We start from the raw sequence: 26,830 nt of genomic DNA, 5'->3' as shown, positions 1-26,830 counted from the left end.
AAATCCAGTAGCACACAGCACCTGGCTGGACTCGTCTCCTCAAATGATCATTTTACCGCCGGACAATTTTTGGTGAAATTCCACTCTGACGAGATTCACATCAAATACGTCCGATACGTCAGATTCGTCCTTAGGAGCTAATTATTTCTGTCAGAAACACACAGCCTTCTGCGGAGTCACCGGCGTCTCCTCTCCTCCAAATTTAATGAAACATGCTGTGTTTAATGAGTAATTTGCCTCTCCAAAAAGCAGCAGCCTTGCTGTCACTTGCTTCACCAAAAAACGTGTTTTCAGTTTCAGTTCAATTTAAGTTAAATTCGTTCATTTTCATAACTATAATAGCCTTGCGCCCTACAATACCGCACTGCACGCAAACATGCAGCAATAACATTTTAAACATGATATTTTCACTTCAGTCAAGCTAGCATTTTTACTTTTTTTGTTGTTGTTTTTTTTGTAGTAGTAAACATTGGGGAATACCCGCAGTTGGCTCCCTGGCAACAAAGAGGAGAAACTTGACAAACATGGCAGCAGCTGTCACACGCGACGCAGGAGCTGCCTTGAGATCACAAACAATCGTCGCTCGCAACATAGCGTGCGATATTACCTTCGAATAATAGGCCACATGCTGCCTCACGCGAACAGTACCTGATCACATGTCGCCTGCTCTGCTGCGTTCCAATTCCGCCCGGCAAGGTTGCGCTATTCTGCTTCCTTCATCGAATATAAATCATTCAAATATTTACGGCGCGCTCTCAATCACTTGATGAATAAAGTGCAGCCAGTTGAGTGAGTCTGCCACAAAATGAAAATTGTCAACGCATTATTATTGTTTTTTTTTTTTTTTGGAAACATTAGAGGCTTTAAGCCTAAATTGTCTGGGTCTATATCGATGAACAAGCTTCAAACATGCATTTGCTTTCCAGGGCTTTCAACAGCGATGAGGAGAAAACACGGGATTGTCGCCTTTTTAATTGGCCGATACGGAAGAAGCGGATCCGACATCGCGGTGGGGGAATTAGCCCGGCAGAACAGTGACGGGGACCACGCTGCGATGGACTCGTCCAGCCTAAAATTAGATCATTCGTTATAACACATGCATACTGCTAATTTTTTACATTGGAACGGAAAGAATTAATTTTTTTTTTTTTTTTGCTTCAATTCAATAGATATTGTGCTGCTTGTTCTGTTGTGAACGTCTTGGCCACCTGGGGGCAGTATTACACAGACATAGAAACACACATAAAGAAGAGTTTCACCACTGACCCAGCGACATGAAATGAATGTAATCATTTTTATTTATTTTTTTTCGCAATGGATAAAGAATATACGCCTGTGTGTTGCTAACCATATGCGCTCAAATATCCCGCATATCATCTGTAAGCTATTTCTTTTGCAGGTGAATGTGAAATCATGCATTTGGGGATCATAGCTAGGGCAACACTTGTGGTTATGAATCATTTGTGATTTTTCACGACTCACGTGGGAGCGAGGGGGGGGGGGGTTGGGAGCCCAGCCCTGGCACCTGGGAGATTACTGTACTTGGAAAAATATGGCAATAATATCTTACCTCAAGCTATTTGGAGTTATATTTAATAGGGTCCAGGGCCTCAACAAGACATATGTTGCTAAAAATTGCTTGGCCAACTGTGTGCGCGCGATTCCCTGGATGCTCACTCGAGTCACAGTACACACACACACACTACATGTGTTGGGATGTTTGTAAGGCTACAATAAAAGACAGCTGCTATTAGCAACTCCAGGGTGGTCCACTTTCACCCCCCCGACCCTTTCTCCCCTCCCTTCGTCCAGCTAAACCCCGCCCTCGCATCCTTCGAGCAGGGAGAACAGCATCCCCGGCCCGAGCTCTCCACGTTAATCCCGCGAGGCCCCGGCTGCGGGCCGGGCGGGGAGCAACCGGGGAGGAGTGTGTGTGTGTGTGTGTGGGGGGGGGGGGGGGGGGGGGGGCAGCCTCGAAGTGGGTCACAACAAAATGAGGCCATCCAGGGCTTGAACTGCAGCAGCAGAGGCAGCGGCGGCGAGCGCCCATCTGCCGCGAGCGCGGATGACAAACGCAGCTGGCTCGCGTCGCCACTGGGGGAGGCTCCACATTGCGCCACGGTCCCTCAAAGACGTATTCATGCTGCTGTTTGGAATGTCCGGGATTTTTTTTTTTTTTTTTTTTAAAAAGCACACAACTGCAAAAAGGTAACACGTTTTAAGAAACTAAGAAAGGAGAGTTCGCATAGAGTAGTATAGACTATATAACAGTTTGCACACTTTGCAAAGCCAAATTTAAACACATATTAATCGTACATCTTTGGTGTATCGTTCAACGGTTGTATTTGACAGGAAAATAATCGCATTAGAACAGTCTTTGAATCGAAATATACTTTTATGTAATTATTTCTCACAATTCCAAGATTTTACTCAAGTTAATATCTGTTCTAATATTAGTAAAAGAAATTGTGGTTAGGATTAATCGCGATCAATTATGGACATTTTTGCGATTAATTAGCTAAAACACCTTTTACGCTTCAAATCCCACTCAAGATGTTCGCCCAAAAATGTGTTGTTTTTTTTCCTTTCTAATTTGTGATCTGCTTGACTTTAACAGAGCCTGTGACAATAATCTCGGGCAATGGAGCACATGCTGCTTCACCAAGTCTACAGACAAAAGCGTTATTAGCCTGTTCCAGGACAGACAATTTAGCTCATAGGAAGCAAATGTCAATGGGAAAAAAAATTTGGGGGCGGGGTTACTAATGCTTGGTGGAGAAAAAAAAAAAAAAAAACAGAAAAAGGAGAAATAAAAGATTGAATGCAACTACATTGCACTAACCGTACTTACCGCATTTTGAGAACCGCCGGTCGACAGTTTACGTGAAATACTAATAGGACAGTCACAGGAGAGCGCAGATTGTTTCCCTCTGCAGCCTTCCACTCCGACAGTACAGTCAGTCTTTCCACTTACAAGAATGGAAATTGTGTCTGTCTCCGAGATGTTTGCGGAAGGCTGAAGGGCAATTTAGCTAAAATGACTGAGTTGGAAATCCATTCCGGGAGAGCGGATGCAATATGCACCCGCCGTCGTGACAGTGCTTCTCTGTGAAGGGGTGTAATCTTGTGTAATGTAATGTGTCTACTGGCTGCAAAATGCAACCACAAAAAAAAAACAAAAAAAAAAAAGAAGACAAAAATAAGCAACAAGGTTGAGGATTACGCTTGTGTGGTGTCCACAAGCAGTGGAGGTGAATGCCTCGCTCCTTCTGAGAGGCGGAAATGAAAGTGCGAACGTTATAGTGCCAAGTAAAGGCGAACACGCGGTGATTGATGCCGCTGGATATTGAATGGATCGCCAGCACGGGGGTTACATTATTCCCATTTCGCGCCCGTCTTCTTCACGAAGGCTTTCTACATGCAAACGCGCAAAATGGACAATCATATCGATCGGACATTTCATCCGGGAGTTAGACGGCCGACCGGATCGTTGCTAAAGGTGGTGCTTCAACTTGTGAATTTTTCAAGATATGAGCTGTCACAATGCGTGCGTCATTTCTTTTCTCATAACTACATATCTGACGTTTCCGAATGAAACCGATCCCTGTCAAAATCGGTTTCTCTATAAGGGGAAGATGACAAGAAGGCATAGTCAAAAACGTTGTGTCAAAAAAAATTGGCGGCAAAATTAAGTCAAATACCTACACTCATGCCCACTTCAACCTCTGAAAATATCGGAACAATCTAAGCCGGAGACTATTTTGCAGCTTACTATTTTCCTTAAAAGTCACAATTGTTGAGCAACGATTCAATGCACACGGACATTTCGTATCGTAGCCACGTCTTTTCTGACTGTTTATTTGTTCATCCTCGCACAAGTTGTGTCGATGACGCTAAATTTCCACGCGGCGACCTTGTGATCTCCTGGTGGCCGCACGGCAGTTGTCACTTCAAAGTGGACACCGGCCATCATCCAGACGAGCGTTTGGAGAAGGGACGGTATCACTTGGGAGCGGCTATCCCGGCAAATTGCCGGATCAATACGAAAATACGACTTATCCGATTTCTACTCCCCAGTCATTTGTTCTTCACATACTGCATCGATAGAACCTCTTGTCACTTTGTATCTTTTTCAGGTATCTCCGTTACTTGAGACTCTTTAGGGGGATGGTGGCGGTTTAAACTCAGCGTTGGTTTGGATCTCCTTCCAGGGGAGGGAGAAATGCTTGCAATGTCGCACATGGAGTGTTTTCAAAAAAAAAAAATGCCATAGGGAAAAGAAGTGTCTAAGTTTGTCATCACTAGTCCTTGAGGAAGCAAATAGATGCTTGGTTAGTTAGCGTAGCTGTGCCACAATACTTTTTATTCCACTTTCCCGTGGTTTCGTACGGGGCGGCAAGCAAAACGATTGACTTACAACTCGACTTGTCGTCTTAAGATGAGTGGCACTTCGCGGAAAGGGAAAATACCCAAGTGATAGAAAAAAAATCTCCGGCCCGTCTTCCGGCTTTATGCTTAGTCATCCGTCACGGCGGAACAGAGGAGCTGAATATATGCAGCCGAGCACACGTGACAGGACAGGATTGTCTTTGTGCCACTTACTTTGGATTCAGTGCTCCCAAAGCACCGGATCGCAGACCACATATACACATATACACACATATACTATTCAGACATTTTTATTTTTTTTTGTAGTGGAGCATATATGCCCCAATCAGGAATGTACGTTATCAACCGGACGGGAATATACGGGGGAATATACGTCAGTTAACTTATAAGCAGTTTCGGTCCAATAAAAAAAGTATTTTAATGTTGCGGCGGTACTTTGGTAGCAAAATATTTTTTAAGGTGCTACTTGTGTAAGAAATTGGAGAACCACTGGATAAGTATGGATATGTCTCATTTCCTCGTGTGTCTTTTGCATGTCTTGCTCTTTAGGTTTCGTTGCCACCTCGTCAGCCCGATCCCTTGTGGGAACCAATCAGCTCCCTCCTACTGGCTAGTCGTTGTCGGTTCACTGTTTATCGCTTCTGTTTCTGTCTGGCCTTGTTCCCAGTTGTGGCGAGTCCGTTGCCAATTTTGCATCTTCGGGTTAATTCTCTTAACGTCGCGGTTTTGATTCGAAAGGGTCTTGTTTGCCTTTTTTTTTCTCGGCGGGAATAAATTGCCTTTTTGTTTGAGAACATCCTTCACCCCTGCCTTGTTTTTCCCGCTTCCCTGCACTTGGGTCCTAACTGCATTTGAGACTGTCTGTGGATGTCAGCTTTATTACGCTGTATTATCCCCTACAACGGGTTCCTTCATGTACGTGTCCTGAGGAGTACAAAAACGTAAGGGTTCATTGGTTATTGGAGAGCTGCACACGGTTGGGGTTTATTCGTCCATTTCAAATCCCTCCAGCACTTTGTGGTTTCCTGGAGGGTCAGGGGAGAACCCATTTGAGCTCCCTAACTCCACAGTCCTCCGACTTCCTTAGATCATCTGTCTTATTTTTTTTTTTTTTCCCTTTCGCACTGTGACATCAGCGCATCGTCCAAAGCAGCCTGGATCACACGGAGTAAGAGAAGGGATTTACTTCAAAGGCACCCGCACAGAAGACACGGTTCTGAGGTAGCAAACCGGGCTTGGTGTCAGCCTGGAGACGAGCATTCAGTTAGTTGATGCGTTAGGTCATCTATGAACACGATTGATGAATCGATAGAGCGTTATAAAAACCCTATTGGAGCGCATATCGGGATTTTGTTTCTGGACAGAAGTCCAATGGATACATGACTACGTGCCATCCAAATTTGCGTGACAAGCACCATGATTTTGAACAGAAATACCGCCAAATTCCCCGGGGGAACACGCAGACATGATTTTGCTCATTTTAAAACAAGTTCCCGTGGCAAGAGCAGCGAATACGTTTGCTCTAGCAGTTTTAGATTCTTTTTTTTTTAATTTTTTTTTTTATTATTATCATAATCAAAATCTCTCTAGGAGCGAATGGGTGCTGACTGCGGCGGTGACAGCCATGAAAGGCTAATTATCATTATCAGACATTGCGATCTTCTGGGGTGTGTGCTTGGCTGCAGGAGAAACAGGGTGGAGGCTGGATGGGGGGTTTGGGGGGGCTGACTGATATCCTCATGATGTCTGTTTGTGCAGTTCAAATCTCCCCGGACTCGCATAATATAGTGTTCACTAAGCCTGCCAGCTTCGCCGGAGATAATTAGAGTGGACACGCTGTAATGATGTCCAAAGAAAAGCACTGGCCATTAAATTAGAATCCGGGAATCAACGTTTACTTTCCAAGTGAAAGTCAACGGTGTCCACGTTCAAAACTGACTTGTGCGCTAGCGGCTGTCCGGTTTCATCGATCATCACAACATTTCTGCGGACATGTCTATCATTACAGGTATGCACATAAAAAAAAAAAAAACAACTCAAGAATCCAAGTCGGGGTTTGTTTTCGCTAATGTGCTTTTGTGTGTCAACTCCTTTCATCAATTGGTGCAGACGTCTGATCTGAATCAGCCTTTTGTATACGAGTTAGTTCAATACTGTCCTGCTGTGTGTCATCTATGGCGCTTGTGCAACTTGTGAGTCAGCGGGGCCCCCAGTTCTTAATCCCTCCGTCCTTCCGGTTTCAAATGCTGCATTGGGAATTGAGCCGGCGCCTCCTGCATCAATGTGAATCACTTACCAATGGCCTGTATTTCAACTCAGTGGGCTTCTTTTTCCCTCTGCAGGTTCCATTGCAAGATGCTCCTACATCAAGTACCACTACTCCTCGGGCACAATACCCAAAAACCTCTCCTACAACATCACCAAGACAATAAGGCAGGATGAGTGGCACTCCCTTCGTGAGTCTTTTTACTTCTACTTCCTGGTTTTGTTCTATGGTGCATTGCATTCACATGTTGGGAAGCAGGATCCAGTACAATGCTGAATATCATGCCGAAAAGTCCTTCGGAAATCGAGCCTGAGGAGTCCCGCCTCTTTAAAATATGACTGCATGATTAGTTTTGCCAGGATGCTGCTCAGTTTTTGAGTACGCTTAGTCTTGACTGAAAAGTTCTGCTGGAACCTCCGCTGGTACTTTTATCTTCAATACCCGCTAACGGTGGCTACCAGAAGACTGTAGACGTTTTTTGTCAGTCGAAGTATTGAATGAACGCCAAAAACATCAATAAAACGGCCATGGAGCCCTTTTCTACCAAATGCGGAACAAGGTCTGATATATCCAAAACAACTTGTTCTTAGATTATCTGAGCCGCTCCCACACGGGGGAAGGGTAGACTTTGCCTAAAGTGTTGTTATTAAAGTATCAAAACAGCGCTGTCTCCTATTCCACATGTCCACAAGGTATAAGTCTGGCTGGTAAAGCGGTATCGGTATAGGAATACAATTCCGCGCATTTCTTTACGTTGTCATGGACGCATATTTCACAATTTCGTACCACTCGCATTTTCTAATTTGATGTAACAGAAAAACGGCATGATGCTAAAAAGCGGCTTGAGTGTGCCAATGTGAAAACTGAAAGGAAACTACCCGGGAAGAAGACAGACAGCCGAGTCCGCCGAGGATAGCAGCAAAGAGAAGTTGCTATTCTCATTGCGCTGGCACCTGACAGCTAGCGACTAGTCAAACGGCAACAGGAAACAGTGACAGTATGAGGTCAGTGCGTGTTTCCACTTGGCCCAAACAGGCCTCTAAAAGGAAGCGGCTGAGCACGTCAGGTGTCCGGACTCCTCGTACTGTACCTCCCGACGACCGCATTTGCTACCCGTGCTGATTATAATCCAACAGCGCTGCTGGAAACGAGACCACCTCCCCCAGCTGCTTTGTGGGTTGACGAAATCAAAAGTCTAACGTAATGTGATTGTGGATCACGCCGGATCAAAACCGATGTCCTCAGTGCGCAATAATTCCGTAAACAAAATTGGTTCTACAAACACAATACAGATCGATTCGACATTTGGGAAGTATGCCTTATGGGGACCAGCCGGTAGAGAAAATGAATAAACTGTTCATGGGTGTGACAGTGAATGTGCTCACGTGTCTTTTTGTACTCTGCCATTGACTGGGAACCAGTCCAGGGTGTACCCCAGCTCTCACCCCAAAAGTCCGGCTCACCCTAATGAGGACTGGCAAACGGAAAACGGGTGGATAGAGTTCCCCAACAGAAACATCAAGATGCTTTTCATCTCCAGTGAAGGACGCGAGGATATAAATAACACAACTTAGCTGCGCATTTAAACGGAAGCACTCGGCTTACTCCCAGTTTTTTTTATTTTATTTTTTTATTATTATTATTATTTTTTTTTATGATGTGGCTTTTACCCACTCGCGTATCAGGATGTTTTCATCTCCGCTAAATCTCGGCCGGCTCCTGAAAACACATAGCTCATATTTGCGACAAGAAGGTCACCTCTGTGCAGTGGGAGATGTTTAATGTCCTTATTATTGCGTCTATCCACGCAGGATACCGGCGTGAGATAACGCTCCCGCTCCTGAACCGACGGCCCGTCTCTCCGGCGTGAAAGTCGCAAGTGTAAACAGCGAAGGGCCGGGTAAACAAATCTCCGTCCGATAACGAAGCAGCTGCGCTCGCTTCGTGAATGACCCGGCGGAGATTCGTCGTTGAACTGGTTTGGCGGAGAGGGGGGATTGCACACCAGCAAACGCAACAGTCAAGGTCAACTGTGTTTATTCAGTTGGAGTGTCGATAAAATCTGGACCAGTGTCAGATTGTGGTTACTCATTAGCCGGGTCATTGTTGCATAAGTACCAACACCCCGCCTTGAATAAGTCGTCGAAACAGTTAACGGAATGAATGTGTGCATTTCCCCGTTGTAGACAAATCTGCCATTGTGTAAAATGTCAGCTAATTGCCATTAATTCCTATAATTCCCAAACGTTACGGTTAATTCCCACGCCGAAGGCCGAAGCAAGGTGCAGAGCTTTTCCGTACGAGTGACCCCACTTTGAAGCCATTTGGTCAGTAGGCAGAGTCGAATCGTTTGCCCGACGAAACTCCGGCGACGCCGTGGACCAAATCCACTCACGCAGACTTTGGCCTTGTGTGGTTTGAGTAAGAATGACAACCTGGTCTGGCTCTTCATGAAGTGTGTCAAATTGAACGCGGGCAGGCCTGACACACACACACACGCGCACGTTCGAGGAAACAGTGGGGTGACGGCGAGGCCGGCAGCGACACTCGGAGATGAACATGACACTCATTTGCTTCTGTCAGTCAGGAAAAAAAAAAACAAGACAAAGACTCGCGACGGCACCGCTAAATCAGGAAGCAAAAGACTCGTTTTTCGATTACCGCAGAACATCAAAGCAACAGACTGCTACACGATATCCCGTCTTCCGCCTCGACTGCCTGTCACACGGGCAGAAGCGGGCGTGCATTTTTTTTTTTTTTTTTTGATGCTGAAGGCTTTCGAACACCGCGGCTTAGGGATTTGGTGACTTCAAAAAGGAACGTTAAAAGCTCGCGCGGCGACTGACGGCGTATAATCCAAAAGGTAGCGACGGAGTCGGGTTGTGGCCACTCCCACTCGATTCCCCCCCCGTGTGAAGATGACAGGGGTTTAACTCATTGAGAAGCATCGATTCATTGTAGCGCGGCTCCTCGCCTTTCATGCCGCCGAGCTGATAACACTCGAAGCCCTCCATTGATCGCTCCGCTTTTCCGATGCTTCGTATCTACTTTGCAACAGCTTTACTTGCTTCCCCAAACCACTAGCCAGTCACAACGTTGCAGCATTCCGGCCTAGAATTTGGAAATATTAAAAAGCATGACCATACACACCAAACATCACAGGTGATCAATCGGCCGGATCACTTTTTAGACACGATAATTGGCGAAAGGGGCTCCAAATTGGCCCGATTATTGATGTGCACACTGGACGTTTGACCCCATGTCTGACATTGAGTTGCCTGGTGTATGAAATGTGCCGGATAAATACCGCCGCCTCGCCTTGCCTCGCACTTATCACTCTAACAGGCCGAGACAAAAATATAGCTCTACCCAAGGAGTATCCACTGCTTTCGCCACTCAAGAGTATTTACATAACCATATAACAGCTTGACTTACGTCTCAACTTCAATAATGACTCACCGAGTCAGCAGAGGCCACACCGACTGTGGGTTCTCCTACGCATATCCGTCGCATGCTACCGCTCCATCCTACACGTCTTGATATATTTCAATGACTGCGCCGTCCGTTTTACAGCCTTGACGCCCCGCTGCTTGGGAGTACTCGCAGTATGTCTTTCATATGTATTAGAGGAGATGTGTTTTTGCACATTGACAGCGCGCCGCGCTCCAGTTTAAAATCACGCTTTGGTGGTTTCCTGCAAATGCTGAGTACGGCTACCGCCATCACGAAAGCGACAAATCGAGCGACAAATCGAGCAATTTTTTGGGGGGATTTTTTTTTTCTTTTTCTGGAGACGCCGTCACCCCGCAGTGCACATCCAGACTGCGAATGAATAGCGCTTGTGAACAGCGACCAGAGACGGACTAAAGATGCATTTCGATTCCAAACTATTTGTACACCAACAATTAAAAAGTACATTTTTTTTCTACAATATGTCCACTTTAAGCTTGGAGAAATAATTAGAGTTGTGCGCACAGGGGCCCTGAAAGCATATTAACTGCGCGATCGGGCATATTACGCGGTTGCTATACTCCTTTGTACAACCACAACAAGGCCAGGGAGGAAAATTTGCCGGTTATGTTTGTACATATTGCCGTTTTTCCACTTGACTAAAACAGTTATTGGAACAAGTCAAATTCTGAATACCCGACCGGCCCGCTTACGCATGCCGCTTATTTTAGACACGATGAAAGAAAGTCCAACACAAATGCACGTGCAATTAGCAGTTCCGGAGTGATACCACTTAAAAATATCCAATATGGATCTCACTTGAGAAAGCGATCGCCCAAAAAAGGCATCTGCCATCAAACGTGACATCAAAGCAATTATGCTAAACAGCAAGCAATTATCCGCGCGCTATATCCGTACGCTATTTAGAACGGAATTTGTTTCCATATTTAGACGTGGTGAAAGGGCTGATAAGCGGCGCTTTGTCACTCAAACATAAATACGGAAACCTGAGGATCCTAACCCGATTAAGCGACATTAACAGGGTACAGAAACACGTGTCCGGCAGTCGTTGGTCGCGTTCCACGGATTAGGCCGAATCGGGAAATTGGTGTCCATTCATGTGAGACCGCCTCTGGGTCCGGTGATTCATCAGCGCTCCTCATTATGTGGATGCGGACCAGAGGGAAGAGCTCACAGAGTCTGCAGCCCGCAGAGGCGAGGCAGGAAGTCGCTCAGCCGCTGTGTTCCGACACAAGATATCTATATTCAGTCAACGGAGGAATATCCTGCAGTGAGGGTCATTAGGATCCTGGATTTCCAAACAGTTTCACGTTTTTTGAGTCATCTATTATGGTTTTGATTATGGAGCCATTTTCGGACCGATGCGGAAGACGGTCGAAATCTGTCCAAAATGGTTCCTACTGTTACACGTCAGAGCACAGCCTAACCTAAAGGTACTAACAAGGTGTTAGTATCTTTTGTTTCAAATTCAACCCGAGCGGCATGTCACGATAAATTCATACCCTCGTGTTATTTTCAATCCAAAATCTGCAATCGGAAATGCAATTCTTGGCCGCTAACAGCGTCGATGTTGTCGGAAAAGGGAACGTACACTCAATAAATATGATGAGTGCGACGAATGGGAAGGCTTGATTTATTTATCATTTGCTTTGAAAACGCTGCAGAAGAGTGTGTGTGTGTGTGTGTGTCGCAGGTGCAGTCAGGAGACAAATAGCCTTGTTTTTTTTTTTTGAGGGTCACAGTGGGTCACATAAACACACATTGATTTCCTCTAAGATCCACGTATCATTTGCATGTGTAAAATTAGATCCCTGCTGCACAATTGCTTTCCCGTTCCCCTCTGCCCAGTGTCCTTCCGCCTCATTGCATCGATGCAGGAGGGACTATTTTTTTTTTTTCATTTTTCACTTCTTCAAGGCACACTCAAAACTAAATGGGGCCTCTGCCGCGAGCGATACGTCTTATTTTGCGATCGGAGAAAATGGCAGAAAAAGAATCGTTTATCGACCCAGATGCAAATTGACTATTTATCTATCTAGGGCTGACTAGCTTCATGTTCAGTGGATTCCATCCAAATAATTATCTCTGTTAGCCTTCAAGAAAATTCACTGATGTCGAACCCGGATTGCGTTGTACGTTCCGCGAACTGCTCGCCCGTGACGAGAAGTGCGCAGCGTGGGCTGCCGGCTTAGCTCGCTGTGTTCACGATCATGCCTACCTGACTCAGCGTCGCATTGTGCCGGCTCATGTCGGGTGATGAGATGCGCTCGAGCGTGAGCATCGGGAGGCCCGTGGCTGAAAACACAGCGCCGCCAGGTCGGGCAACTCCCCGGTGATACTCTCGGACCGACACGGAGGCATAAAAGTAGCAAGGGCGCGACTGCAACGAATACACAAAGGAATGTCGAAGGTCTTTCCAAATGAAAAAAAATAATTCCTTTTCAATAATCCACTTTGGGCATGACAATTGTGAAAATGTGCTTTTGGGATTCGGGCAGTTTCACTTGGAGGCGTACTCACTTTTGTTGCCAACGGTTTAGGCAATAGCTTTGAGGAGACTTGCAATGTTTTACAAGTTGAGATACGGTACCATTGATATATATTCCAGAAATTCCAAACAGCCAAAAAAGATGATTTGCTGACAATGTAGTCAACAACATCAGGCTCACGTGAAAATGTGAGTTTTCAAACCAGTGGATGGAAAAATTGCCTCAGTGTAATATGTGGCAGGTAATAAGCAAAGACTCCCCGTCGCTGGCGGCAATCGGAGATTGCGACGTCATTAAGAAGCTCGATGGGGAATTGGGGGACTTCGTATTCATGGGAACAAAAATCACACCTGAGAAAAATGCGTGCCAATGTGTATGCATATACCTCCTCTGGCCTAAAGCTTCTCCTCTGGATGTGGAAGCAAAACGAGGCAATTATTCATTACTGTCACTTTAAGACGACGTGGGATATAATTGATGCTTTACAGTTGGAGTAATGTGGAGGAAACCGCAAATTGGGGAAGGAGGCATATCCTCAAGCTTTATGGAACGACCCCAAAAATAGGACACGAAATGTATCATTATACCCCAAAGTTTGGCTCCCAACTCATGTTCTTACACAATTTCTTAACATCTTATCTACTTTGTGAATATTTAAAATGTCATCATCTTGTACTTCATGTTAGCATGTCTGGCGTGCTGCTTTACGGATTAATTGCTTTCAAAAGTAAGTAAGTTAATTCCTTGATTTTAAAAATAACTATGTTAGATTTAAGCTTTTTTTTCTTGCGGCGTTATTGAAGCCAGATAACACTCTGTCGACAGCAGAGAGTTTGCTGTTGTCTTAATTCGACACAAACTCCAAAAAGTGACTGTGTTCCTATCTTGGAATTGTGAATCTCTCCTTCCTCCATTGCTGTTTTGTGTGGCATGGTATGAACACACGAGTCGTCAAGGTGCTGAATAAACGTGACACGACGCACAAGAGGCGTCACTCGCTCGGACGGGAATGTGAAGTTGAAGGCTCCCACAATGCCTCGCTACGTTCAAGCTGCAAATACCCAGTGGTATCTGTTGCATCTGTTGTGCAATCCCCTCAATAGTTTCCCAGAGTGTTTTAAAGGACTACCAAAACCATAATTCCAGTTTATAATTTTACAGTCACACAAAACCGCAAATTTGGATATATTTTTTGATTCAACAACCCCAAAAGTGGGACAATTAATAGAAAATCACACCCAAGAGTTTGACTCCTAGCAACTCATGTTCCTGCACATCCTATCTGCATCATGAAGTTTGGATATATATATTTTTTTTAATTCAGCACCACCTACAGGCGATCATTTTAATAACCTTGCTGGTGAAGGCCATCTGAGGTGAGATGGGATAAAAATAAAAAAAAAATTAAATAGATGCGGTATTTGAGGTGGCACATTTTGAATCGAACGGTTCAGTTAATCCCGTCTATATTTATCCACGTAGATAATCCTTTTTTTTTTTTTTTTTTTTTTTTTTTTCAGCCTACTGGAAAATAGGGCTTCCAATCCTCTTCTCCCCCCCCCCCCCCCCTATTTCCATTCAAAGTGGGAGAGCTGGAGAAGAAATTGTGCCACGTCTCATGCGCGCGCAGTTAAGAGTGTGTGAGTCACAATAGCCCCTGGATCAAGCTTCGGGTTTAGAAGGATTTGTCGGCAGAAGCCACTCTTACTCGAACGGCGGGCTCACGTGCTTGTAAAGGTGGGAGGATGTGGAACGGTGAAGTCAATTCTGTGCGCCACTCGTCGGTCCAATTATGCAGCGCCACAGTGACGTCCAATCGGCTAAACATTGTCCGTCCCAATTTCCGTACCTATGTCGATTTTTTCAGAAGCTTTGACTTGTAGTCTTTCACGACTACAACGTCAGACAATTGTTTGTTTTGGACCACACATCGGAGTAGAACGCAACGGGAAAACGGGAGCCGATTGGCCGACATTAAAATGAGAAGGTCGGGACTAGGACGGATAAAAGCCACGGAGCGTCTCCAATAAGACTGTTGCTAATCTAATGTGAAATACGATCACGAACTGTAAACATTTCCGGTACTCGGCGTTTACAATTGCTTTCAGCTATAAATACTTTTTAATGTGGAAAGTTCTCCGCACTCTGTTGACTTGCATTAGTCATGAAAGAAACACATTGAATGGGAAGGTGCTACCCTTTTATATAGGTGAGCACAAAGAGTAAATAAAATCTACATTGGTTGTCTTCAACGTAAAACAACTACCGTATTACTGCAGCAGGAGGTCCATCGAATTGAAGCATTAAATCTATTATCGCTACCTTCTGATTCTATGGATGCAATATGGAAATGATTGACATCACTTCCTCTTTGAGTCTCTCCGTGGGGAGAAAGTCCCCGCAGCACTAAGCAGCATGTTAGTCAGACGGATGAAAAAGGGCGGCACGATTCCAGGCTTAACGCGATAAACATTGGCTAATTATCACGCCAAAACAGACTAAGGGATTTAGCATGCAAATATTCTATAAATAACGTCTTGGATACTGTACCTGCATCGCCTGGGGTTATTTAACAGAGACGTTATGATAGTATTGCTAGGCCAGTGAAAACAAAAGATTATCTTGGTTGTTTCGTTTCAAATTTGATTTGTTGGCAGGCACTCCTGAGATACAAAAAAAGAATGATTTAAGTTTGGTTCCTTTACAGCAAAGTCAAATTCTTTGGTTGACTGCTACTCTAGGACGTCCTGAAGCTACATTTCATGACCACGCAGAGTCAAAACACGGCAACTGGTTACGAGCTGTCCTTTGATACGAGCAAGAGCGAAAAGCAAACAAAAACAATCCGTGAGATCTAAGCTTTCAAAACTAACACCACTTGACAGGCGATTACGCAAATAGCGCCCTGTCCAATTACCCTCGCAAAGATTAACAGTTCATTTACATTTGGGGACTCGATCATTGCGATCAATCTATCCTCCATGAGCTCCTGCGCATACGCAGAGACTTCATTTCAATCTGCAATTTGGCATCAGGGCTCTTTGTCACAATGCGTCGCCTGCTAATACACTGGCGACGGATTTGTTGACGCCACTGTTTGAAAACGTGCGCCGCAATTCCCCGTTTTTCAGTTTCACAGTCGCCAAGAAGAGGCACAGAAAAACGATTAGGACCTTGGAGCGGTAACAGAGTGGCTGCGCGAAGGCTACAATGAAGGAATGAGCAAGGATTTGTGTTTGGTTACTTGTAGTATATGTGACCTGGCTCGAATTGAGACACTTCCAAGAAATTAATCCGACAGATTCTATGGATACAGTAGGTACGATAGATGTGATACAGAACATGCTAGCCAGCTAGCTAGCTAGCTCTTTCTGGTCTCCTGTCGGTTTTAAAACCGAAATGAAGTAGGTTACAAACTTGCATTGTATTTCACTCAGCAGTACTTTATCAGTAGTACTTTAATTCTTCTTTTTCTTATCATTGCTATTACTATGAAATCATTGTCGATTGTCTGTGTCAGCTTTTGAAGTAGCTGAGAATGAGTCAGCGCAAGTGACTGTAGTGTGGCAGTAGCAAATAGCTGCTGGATTTTAAGGAAAAGCAAGCAGCGCAAAAATAAAAAGCTAAAGGGAAATATCGCAGCCTTGAAGTGACATTTGTGTATGATTCATATTCACTATCTGTCTGAGTCATACACAGAGCATAGAAAAAAAGACACTTTTATGGAGTAAATCTGCTCCTTTCCAAAGACGTTTTGTTGTACAAAATATACGGTTTGCACCTTTGGAAGGTTTTTTCCTTACTCGTCACTACGTAGCTTTGCATGAATATGTTTGATGAATAAATGATGTTCATGTTATTGCATTATTGCATTAATTTAACAGCGTATGCATTTTATTCTGCACTGGGTGTTTCCGTCAAACCGCTAATCCGGTTAGTAACATCACAGAGCTTCTGTATCCACCAGCTGAGAAATCCTCCGGTCATTTAGTCTGACTGACAAAAAAAAGGGGAGACAGAGAGCTTAAGTTTACTTAGATGAACTGCCACATACGATTTCACAGTGCACTAAGATTCCTCTTGCTTACTGCAATTATTTTAGCCAAGGAATCCTCATCGCAGTAGTGGTGAAGGAGATTTCTCTTGGGGGGGCGCAACTTGGTGACTACCATGCATGGAGGTGTGGGCGGCTCCCTCGCGCTTATGGACAGTTTCGAGTTTTCACTTAAGCTAACCAAAAGAGTATTAATTATGTTATGGAGGCTGATGTTCACCATTAAAACCAACCCCTTGAAAAAAAAAACAAAAAAAACAACAGCTCATGCAACTGATTGGTCCTTCAACATCCGCTTTCCGCACAAGCCCTGCTCAGTCTCACTGGGTGAACACACAGCAGACCCCGGAGGGGGGATGCTTTCACAATGTTCTTTGTACAAACACGTGCAACATTGTCCATGTCCTATCTGTGCCTAATACACGGCAAAAGACGTGCAAATCCCGTTATGCCATTTGTACAAACCGGCTGCTATAGGTATTGTTTACTCACCTTCCCGGGCAGAATTCGGAGACGGGGATTAAACATTCGCACACCCAGGCTTTAACTTTCATAAATCCGCTCATCTTGCAATACAATCATATTATCTCCTGACGGTCACCAATTGTTTACATGCTATCCGATAAAAAGAGCATGCATTGACGGGAGAAAATATCTATTCCAAACATTGCCTGCAGAGCAAATGAAGGCACATATTTACCGCATGTATTTGCTGTATTTCAGAAGTAGCGTGCCAAGTGAATACAGTTAACAAGGGCGTGAAAATCTTTTGGAATGTTCGAACGTTCTGTTTCTCCGCCAGTTGGGTATACCCCCAGAAGACTTGCCCTCCAACTTACTCACGTTTAGTTATAAGCCGTGGCTCGTCAATTCCTTGGCAAAAATGGGAGTCAGCTACAGACAGAGCGATCTTCACAACAAATGTCCGTTTCTAGTGGAACATTATATTGGAGCGATTTCAGTTAAGCGCCTAGTCCTGGAACCAATTGAGATCTTAAGTCAAGGCACTACAGCAGGCAATTGGACGGCGGTGCGTGGGCGCACGGATGGACGCATCACACGAGCCAGTCTCCAGCGGATACGGAATTTCAACACCAGAGAGACAATGTGTCCGGCTGTAGCCACGCGCGGTGTCAGGGTTTGTCAAGTCAACTCCCCGGCACCGTCTCTTATCTTCTGCTCGCGCTCGTGCGGCAGCGCCACTCCGGAGAATTCAGACGCCAAGGTCATCCATCTCCTTCCCCCTCCGTCTCTATGTTCGCCCCATGGGAACGGTGCCTCTCAAACGCCGAGGCATGTGTCCACAGACAACAAGCTGCCGGATGGCCAGAGATGAACAGACGTTGGTGGACATCTCAAAGCTTCCGATTCATATTCACGTCACTGTTTTAGGCTATTGTCTACTGAAAACAAAGTATGTCCATGTACTGCTCTCTTATAGCTGTACGGCAACATCTCGATCGGATTTAAGTCTCGACTTTGGCTTGAATGTTTTTGGTCGTCCAGGTCCTGAAGAAGCAAAGCAGCTCTAGAGCGTTGTTTGACTGAAAGAGTGATGTTCATTTTGGCAAAATGTATTTGCACACCTCAACTGTATTCAGTTTCCCAATGTTTGTCACCCTGAGTCAGTTGGGATAATGTCCAGCTCCCAAAAACCCTGAACAAAATACGCAGTATAGAAAATGGATGAACAGACAGGTTTACTAAATATCTCAAAAATCTAGGGACTTGAATGTTTAAAGGCGGCCACAGTTTGACTTATTTGAAAAAAAAAAAAAACAATGAATATTATTTGTTTGCTATACCACCATCCCTAGTACACCTGCTACCAACAGCGTTAGCAATCAGTCACTGTTCCATCAGCAGGCTCAGTAACAAAGGATGACAAGATACTATCTACACTTACAAGATGTTCCACTGACACCCACTAAAATGACTGTAGAAAAAAAACTCTCAGGAAGTCTGTTGAATCATCTTCAAATGGAAATGATCAAATGGATGTCAATCACGTCAATCCTTTTTTAAAAAAATTTTTTTTTTTTTTTACTGTGACTCTTCCTCCCTCTGCTTTCGGAAAAAGAGACAACTTCCTCTCTTCGGAGATTTCAGAAGCAGTTGCGGCTTGACTTTGAGCTTAAATCCTCCTGACACAGAGTCTCGGATAAAGCGCCGCGACTGTGTGAGGTTGGAAGCATAAATGGGGGGAGCAGATGATATCGCCCGGACTTGCAAATATGTCAGACTGCGTTCTGTAATGCATTTTTAGCGTGCATACCGTTACACTGCAATGAAATAGGCTCCATGCAAATTCCTTTTTGAGGTAGAATGTGAATATATTTGTGAGAATTAGCATGCAAGTGAGCCCCTACTGACCCGTCTTCTATGCGTTCTCAATTACCTCGGAGTGATTTGACTAAGTGCTTATTTAGGCATATTTGCTTCGTTAAACAGAGATAGCTCAAAGTGAATACATCAAATTGAAAGCGTTGCCGTTGCAGGTATGACAACAGTTAACATCCATCACTTCACTTTGGAATGGACTTCTCTTTGCCCCGTGTCTCTTTAATCCAACACTCACAATTTAAGCAGTAATTACTTTCGCTTCCATCCCTCTTGCGTCCCGCCGCCGTTTCTCCTCTCACTCCTATTAACGTGGTGATAAGATCGCAGGAATATTCCTGTCGTCTTACAGCGGATGGCCAAGAGCAGCAGAGATGGAAGCACTTAAGGCCTGAATGGACCCGCATCCTCTCAGTGCCTTCTATTCTGAGTATTTCGCCGGTTTGCAGACTAAGGTCATTGGTTTAAGTTTTAAGATTTAAGGTTTAAGGATCATCTTGGGACCAAATTGTGGCATTGCCCGTAGGTAGCCATTTAGACAAATTTAGATTCTGTAGACTCAGGGCGTCTCTTAAATCTGGAAAATTACTAGCAATGTGGATTTATTGCATGGCAAATCATTGGATATCATTGAAGATAAAATGTTGTTGAAAATATCCTATCCTTAAAATATGTTCAGACTCACGGGATACCCTGGACAAAAGTACTGAACATGCAGTGATACGGAAATTATGGGGTCAAACCATCCGAAGAAACCATTTTGTTTGTTTTGTCCCTAGAAATGCCAAGACCACTCCACGCACTCATCACTGGGTGTTCGGTTTCGTTGCAAATAAAAAATCTTCATTGTCTTCTATGGAAAAAACCTCCTTTGCCGTCAAAAATGCTCCCACATCCAAATTTCCCAAATCTTGTCGAAAGCCTTCCTCAAAGAGTGGAAGCTATTCTAAACACAAAAGGGGAGACCTACTCCGAGTAGTGAACATCACACCCAAGCTAAAGATGACAAGTGAGAGTTTGAACATGTCGAGACGGGGATTATAATGGAATTATATAAAGCTGCGTAGCACTCGTCTTTGGTGAAGTGAAGGGGAGTCTGAACCAAGAGAAGATGAGCTCCTTGACCGCGCAGGAGTATTTTTGAAACCACGCGAGCAGCAAAATGCTGGATCAACAGACCGGGGAGAAACAACAGATGGTTGGATAGATGACATTCTTCTGGAGCATGATGTAATAATGCATACAGAGTTGTAAAAGGCAAGACTGGTAGAAATCCAAGGGACTAACGTCAATTTGAAATGGAAGTGGAAATTTTGGAGCAGATCAATGTCTTGTAGTTTTAGGGAGTTATCTGTGAATGGAACCAGGCCTGGAAAGTGTGAAATTGTCAACCAGTGAAAAAAGCATTTGGTTAAAGTGCCAAATTAACCGGACTGTGTTGTTGACACACCAAGGTCCGCGTGGCATTCACACCAACTTTTAGCATTAGATGCCTTATTTGGACAGAGATTCTCAAAAACGATTATAAACCCGACTATTTTTTTAAACGCCTCTCCACATTTTCTCCATTCCTTTCATCCGCTTCTTTCTCTTTCAGATCTGAATGAATGCAGTCTTTCCATCTGCCTCACTTCTCTTTCTACACGCTATCCTTCAGCTCATTTCATCCTAGGTCCAAACCACCTCAGTCTTGCTCTGTATCTTCTTTGAATCTTGAACCTTCACCGACCACTTGATGCATTCACTTCTTTTTCTGTCTTTCATAACCACTCATCGCCCTCCTCGACATTTTCATCTCCGATCGTCAGCCTTCCTTTCTTCTACTTGCTTGAATATTAAAGCTTTCAATCTAGCATAATGGCTTGTCCGACTAAATCTTGGACAGCGCTCATGCTGCTTCGTTAATTCTGTGAGCCGTTGGACGGGAGATGAACTTAAACCTCGCGACCGACTCTCAATAGTTAGCAGAGAGTAAATGGTAATGCAATGGTGATTATCAGTCGAATCAAATAAAACGGCCGCTCCCTTGTTGTGCCCAAGGTCAGTCACACTAGCATGGAAAAAAGTTGGGAGTCTGGAGCCCCTCACTTCAGATCCCATGCATAAAGCATCTAGAGCTGCAGTTATTAGTGGCTAAGAGCTTTGAGTATCTCTCAGCTCCAGCACTGCCTTTCACTACTCTCACCGCCTTCCCCTGGCTAATGCTTCCTGTTCTGCCTTTGAATCAGTCAAACGGCTTTTTTTTTGGGGGGGGGGGGAGCGGGTTGGGGGGCTGGCATGCAGCAGCGTCGCTCGCTCAGCAACTTGGCATCAGCCCTGGAAAGATTAAGAAAATCCTCTCTCCCCCCCCAAAAAAAAAAAAAAAAAATGCCACCATTAAGACAGAGCCAATGCTAAGCAATGTTGTAATAATGCTGTGCAGTGACTGGCTGTCAGAGCCTCTGCAGCATGCACGTCTTCACTAAGCCGTACAGCAATTTCGAAAGAGCAGTAAACAGTGTGTTAGCAGAGAAATATGTCATTTTGCTTGGCGGGGAAGGAAAACTTCCCCGAGGCTCCGTATTGGGCAATTTTCCTTTTGCGTTCGCAAGCAGAGACAAGAATTCATCTCGCAGAGACGGCTGATTTTTATCCTCTCTGATTGTAGTCATTAACCTTCATTCATCGTATTCATTCCCCTGCTAATGCGATTTCTTTACAGCTGGTAAAATGGTTTTAGAACTTGAAGATGGTAAGATCCCATAATGTTGTGAAGAATATTCATCATATGCAGTGTTTGCAGTGGAGCGTGATGGTGCCGGTCCATCTGGTGTAGCAACGGTTTCCGGGGATATAAGGGAGGGGGAAATTTGTCAAGAATGCTTCGATTTGCAGCAAATGTTTGGAATTCAAACAGCGCAAGTCACTTCCCCCAGCCACATGACAGGCTATTTCTGCACATGGCCAAAAATGGCCAGTGAAAGGCTGGTAAAATTGCACAAAGGTTCGAATACTGAATACTGATCTATGTTGGCGCAGCATGACTGCAGAGAGCTTATACGTTCCGTCGCAGAACATATGACAACACTAAGAGCCGCGTGACGTGATTACCGCCATTTAATGATCTAAAAGCCTTTTTAACGGGCTTCTTTATATGGTATTTAATATGCCAAGCAGGACTGGACATTTTAACGTGGCGCCTTCGTGACAGAATGCTCCGGCATCAACACCGATGAAGCAGACGCACTTCATTTACGAGCGGTTGATGCAAGCCATCCAGTCTCCATCGATGTTGAGTACATCCCTCCCAGACAGCGACGGCTGACAACAGATAGCCCCCCCATCCTAGGCCGTCGGGATGGGCCAGGAGAGCCCGGGGGTGTCGCCTTGCCTCTCTTGTCCAAGCATCAACACCAACTGACAATTCTGCAGGACCGACACGTCCAACCGATATGCAACAACCTTCCTGTCCCATTCCCGGTACCCTCCCTCTTAAGGCGATCGGTCGGTCCCTGATTCAATCTTTGAGTCGGGCTCATGCTGCTGCTGCTGCTGACTGACTGATGCGCCATGAAATCCTCCATACGGTGTCCGCCCCTAGAGAAACTCGACCGTCTTTCGCCAGCGCCCCGTTTGAAGCCAGGGGCGCATTTGTGAGTCGGCAGATAGCGCGGCTGTTTGCGGATGTCGACAGCATCGCCTCACCCTCCGTCACACCCACCAATCCCTCGCCCCCCTGCTATCTTGTGTGATTTGATTTTGCCACTCTATTGTTTTGTCCCCTGTGGCAGTCGACATGGGTAATGAAATTAAGCTCTATTCCCCACCCCCAACGAGCTGTGGATGCTGTGACGGGGCCACATGATCTGTTTTCCCCTTCGACGCCTCTGCTCACTAACGCTCAGCCGCTCTCGTCCCACAAACCTGTACGTCGAGCGTTGAACCTGATCATTTTGGAGTTGACCTTCCTGGTTGCTAGCATTGTTCACTCTGTCAGGCTACATTGATCATAGCAGAAGGTATCGTCCAGACCCACCGGAAATCTGTGATGGAGAGACTACTCTTTAAACAAATTATTCTGAAAACAGAAACTTAATGAAAAAAAACAAGCGGTATGCTAGGGGGGAAACCAGGGCAACTGGAGGTATGAAAAATTAAACAGGATCATAACAGATACGGGACCATAACAGTGGAGGGTGGAGACCCTTCATTTCTCAGAGGTGTGTCAGTAAAGTTCCAAGACTAGTGCCACAAAAGATATTACAAATCCAAATTTAGAGTTTTGCCCCTTTGAAGTAATGCCCCTGGAGTCCAGCGCACTATCCCGACTTTCACTACCTGGTCTCCATGCAGTCCTCGGAAGTTTTTTTTTCCCCTCTGCAGCTCTGTCATTACGGCCGTTTTGAAAAAAAAAAACATGTCCCGTTGATGACCCACTTGAGCTTTGGAAAGTCCAGGAAGTGTCAGATGCTCGGGTCATTTTTTTTCTGGTGAAGCATATGTGAGTTGTTCTGCCACAACTCTTGCCGCACTTCTCGCACACTCTGCAGACGGGCTGGTTAATCGTATGGCCCACATTGAAAAGCGAAAACTACTCGGAGCTCCATTGAGAGCAATCAGCAACGAGAGAAAATAAATTCCCCTTCAATAAGCACCAAAATGTAATGGATTCTTGCAATAGCCAATGAGATTCCCGCTACAACTCTCTGGCTTCGCGTTGAATTTTGGCAGTTGTATTTGGTGCTCCTTTTGTTTTGACAGATGGCGTGCTCAGTCAGTCATCGGCAACAGTAGGACATTTTCCCTTTTCATATCTAATTAAGAAAATAAGTCATTCTTAAGAATACTATTTAGTAGGGCTATTGGTCTGTAATTAAATGGAAGAGCAGCAGCGAGTTGAACAATGGAACCGATTACGCAGCGGAAAAATTATGACGGTCTGTCATATGCTGATATAGTAAACAAGCGAGCGCTGTTATTCTCCAAATTCACTCAACAGCGTGCGATAGTAAATGTGTATGTTTGATTTCAGGCCTTGGTCTTATCAACTAAGCTGAGTACAGGTCTACTGATTTTTTTTTTTTTTTTTTTTTTTTGTCACTTTCCACATGTAGTTGAACAACACTTTTGTATACTCGTACCTAGCCACTATAGGAAACTCGTCTTTTACTATATATATAACTGCACATTTGTATCCATGGTTATCGCCGAATTGGACCTGACTGCAAAAGGCGCATTAGAGCAGATATGAGATGGAGGTTAGGAGAAAAAAAAAAAAAAAAAGATTAGATTTCTCGTTTTGATTTTGATTTTGTGCGCGTCCTCAAAACGGCAAGGCCTAATGTAGCGTGAATAAATGAGTCATCTTGTGTGCTCATTTGTCACACTGACAGTGGCAAAGTCGCAGGCTGTGAGCCGCAGCATGCGGCGCATTAGGATGTTTGCTGGAGAGTTCATGCTAAAAATACACCGGCACCTATCCTAACACTTTCGTCTGAGAGATATGGACTTCTTTTCCGGTCCTGTTGTCATTTTCTATTTTCTGTTTTGTTTAATAACCACCGCGTTAAAGCACAATGTGAAACGTTGAAATGCAAAAGCCGTCAAGCGGCATTTAGAAAAAAGGCCGACTAGCAGAATTCATGTCACAGCTTTGTTTGGGCGGCGCGTTTCCTAACCCTGCAAAGCCAAACAACGACAACTAAAAAAGGTTCAAATTGAGAAACTGCCGAGCGCCTCCCGCATTTTGATACGGGGATTGGCTTTGGCTTTGATGAACTCCCGCCCAAGTGAGCCTTTGCGGCTAACAATATAAATATAATGTTCAGCTAGCCACCCCGATTAGAACCGATGGAAGTCCAAAAGATTGTGCAAGAATATTTTCCTCCAGCAGTCCTTGATCACGATCAAGTCTGTAGGGTTGTTTTTGGCTCCCTGCAAATCCGCTCATGTGTATATCTTGGTGACACCCATTTCCAAATCAAAACACTGTCATCTCCTGTGTCAATTCCCTCGCGTGTTCTGGGGACAAACACAATTTCCGCCTGGTTGATTCAAAAGGCATGAAAAATGAATGACATGAGTTATGACACTCCTGCAGACTGCTTGTCGCTTCCTGGATTCTCACCAAACACGGCGCGCCCGAATGTCAGCTATGCGCGCCGCTACCTCCCGTTCCCAGACTGTAGCCGAATGCACGAGGCGTTACGCGACATCTGGTCGCGCCCACGTGTCGCCAGCGCACCTGCCCGCGTGCCCGAAATGAATAGTCGGCTGCTGTAAGGAAGTAGGATCCACCGACCGGGACAAACCGACAGCCAAGGAAATGCGCATTAAACCGGTGTTTCAACAGAGGAGCCTGCATCAGAACTGACAGTGTTCACACAACCGTAAACAGAATCTTAACTTGGCCAACCTATTCCCAGGCACAAAATCTTGGACGCGAATTTATGGCACAATCTTGAATTTCAGAATGACCGGACCCGTAGCCCACCTCGGAGAAGGCAGAATTGGCACTAATGGGTGTGGTTAGTAATCCGTTTGAATCGGTTGCTGTCTGAAATTGTGTGAAAAAGTGCGTTGCTATACTGGGCGAAAGCGAACCCAAAGCGCTGCTCGGTTAAATACGTGACAACATTCCTGCATTTGTCTCGTGAATCGACAAGGAATCGCTCGTCGCTGATTGTGTGGGGAGCCGAGCATCTGTCACGTCTCGAGCAAAAAAATGTTAAAGGAGTGAAAGCAGCAAGCGTGAACTCCATCTCAGCGGGAACAGTGAACTGGAAACGGAACGGTTATTCAGTGTGACTCACCTTATCTTCGCATTGCGCTCCAGGTTTACCCCTCAACCCTCACAACGCCTGTCTGCTTTTGCTTTACGTTTGGGTCCGGCAACGTCCTCCGCGCTACATCATCAAGCACAAGAATTGCGAAATATTGCCCAAAAAAACGATTTTTTTAAAAAATGTGTTACTTCAGGTCTCCTTGGCGTTGTCGGGCTGCTCTCCAGCCTGCGAAATGGACAACCCAAGGGGACTGACTGGAAGTAGAATGCAAACCTACTTGTGCCTGCTGGCTGAAGTGTCGAAAAAATGCGACACATTTTCAGAGTTTCATTCGCACCGGGAGACATCCAAAACGCTCGCAAAGGTCTTAATTACTTTCCTGGTGAAATGGGCTGCGCGTGGTCCCGAGACAAGTGGGTGGCATCGATTGTGAGCTGTGACAATCGACATGATTGCCATCACAATGCCCCGAAAAGGTGAAGTGTGCAATTTAACAACAATATGTGTGGAAAATGGCCATTGATTAACTCAGGGTTTATTCCTGCAAAGAGGGCAAAGTACGCGTTTATGCTGCTGCTGCCGGGGACGGGCGCATCGATCATTCGGTATCGATATATCGAGACTCACTTGGTACTCATTTGGTATTGGTTTCTTTAAAGTCAACCCAAACATATTTTTTTTTCAAGAATATGTTCCCAACAGGCCCACTAGTTGAAACACGGCATTCTGATTCATTTTGCGTTTGTGGGATATACGTTAAGCAGCAAAATGCACTTGTTTTTAGGCATCTCCGGGGGCGGCCATTTTGTCTTCTGTCGACTGGAAATGACATCACAGGTGCTCACAACGACCAATCGCGGCTGACCTGTTTTCTGAATCTGAGCCGTGATTGGTCATTGTGCTAGCAGTCGTGATGTCATTTTCAGTCGACAGAAGACAAAATGGCCGCCCCCGGAGATGCCTAAAAACGAGACGATTGACACGTATTCCACAAACGCAATATTTATCAGAATGCCCTGTTTCAAACAGTGGGCTTGCAGAGAACATATTCTTGAAA

At 45.0% G+C, this 26,830-nt stretch overlaps 1 protein-coding gene across 2 annotated transcripts in view; it reads left to right on the top strand.

Moving 5' to 3' along the window:
* tmem178bb (transmembrane protein 178Bb) overlaps positions 1–26,830 on the top strand; it is a 54,030-nt gene that overhangs the window by 17,842 nt on the left and 9,358 nt on the right. For both annotated transcript variants that reach the window (XM_086022823.1, XM_086022824.1), the window contains one exon: positions 6,732–6,845. In XM_086022823.1, coding sequence (XP_085878949.1) covers positions 6,732–6,845 — 114 coding nt within the window. The remainder of the gene's footprint in view (positions 1–6,731; positions 6,846–26,830) is intronic.

This window comes from Filicampus tigris, chromosome 22 (assembly GCF_054856515.1).
Source record: "Filicampus tigris isolate MCC_2025a chromosome 22, RoL_Ftig_1.0, whole genome shotgun sequence".
In the NCBI taxonomy this organism is placed as follows: Eukaryota; Metazoa; Chordata; class Actinopteri; order Syngnathiformes; family Syngnathidae; genus Filicampus; species Filicampus tigris.
The sequence above is the reverse complement of the archived record's forward strand: the minus strand, read 5'-3'. Positions and strand labels throughout refer to the sequence as shown.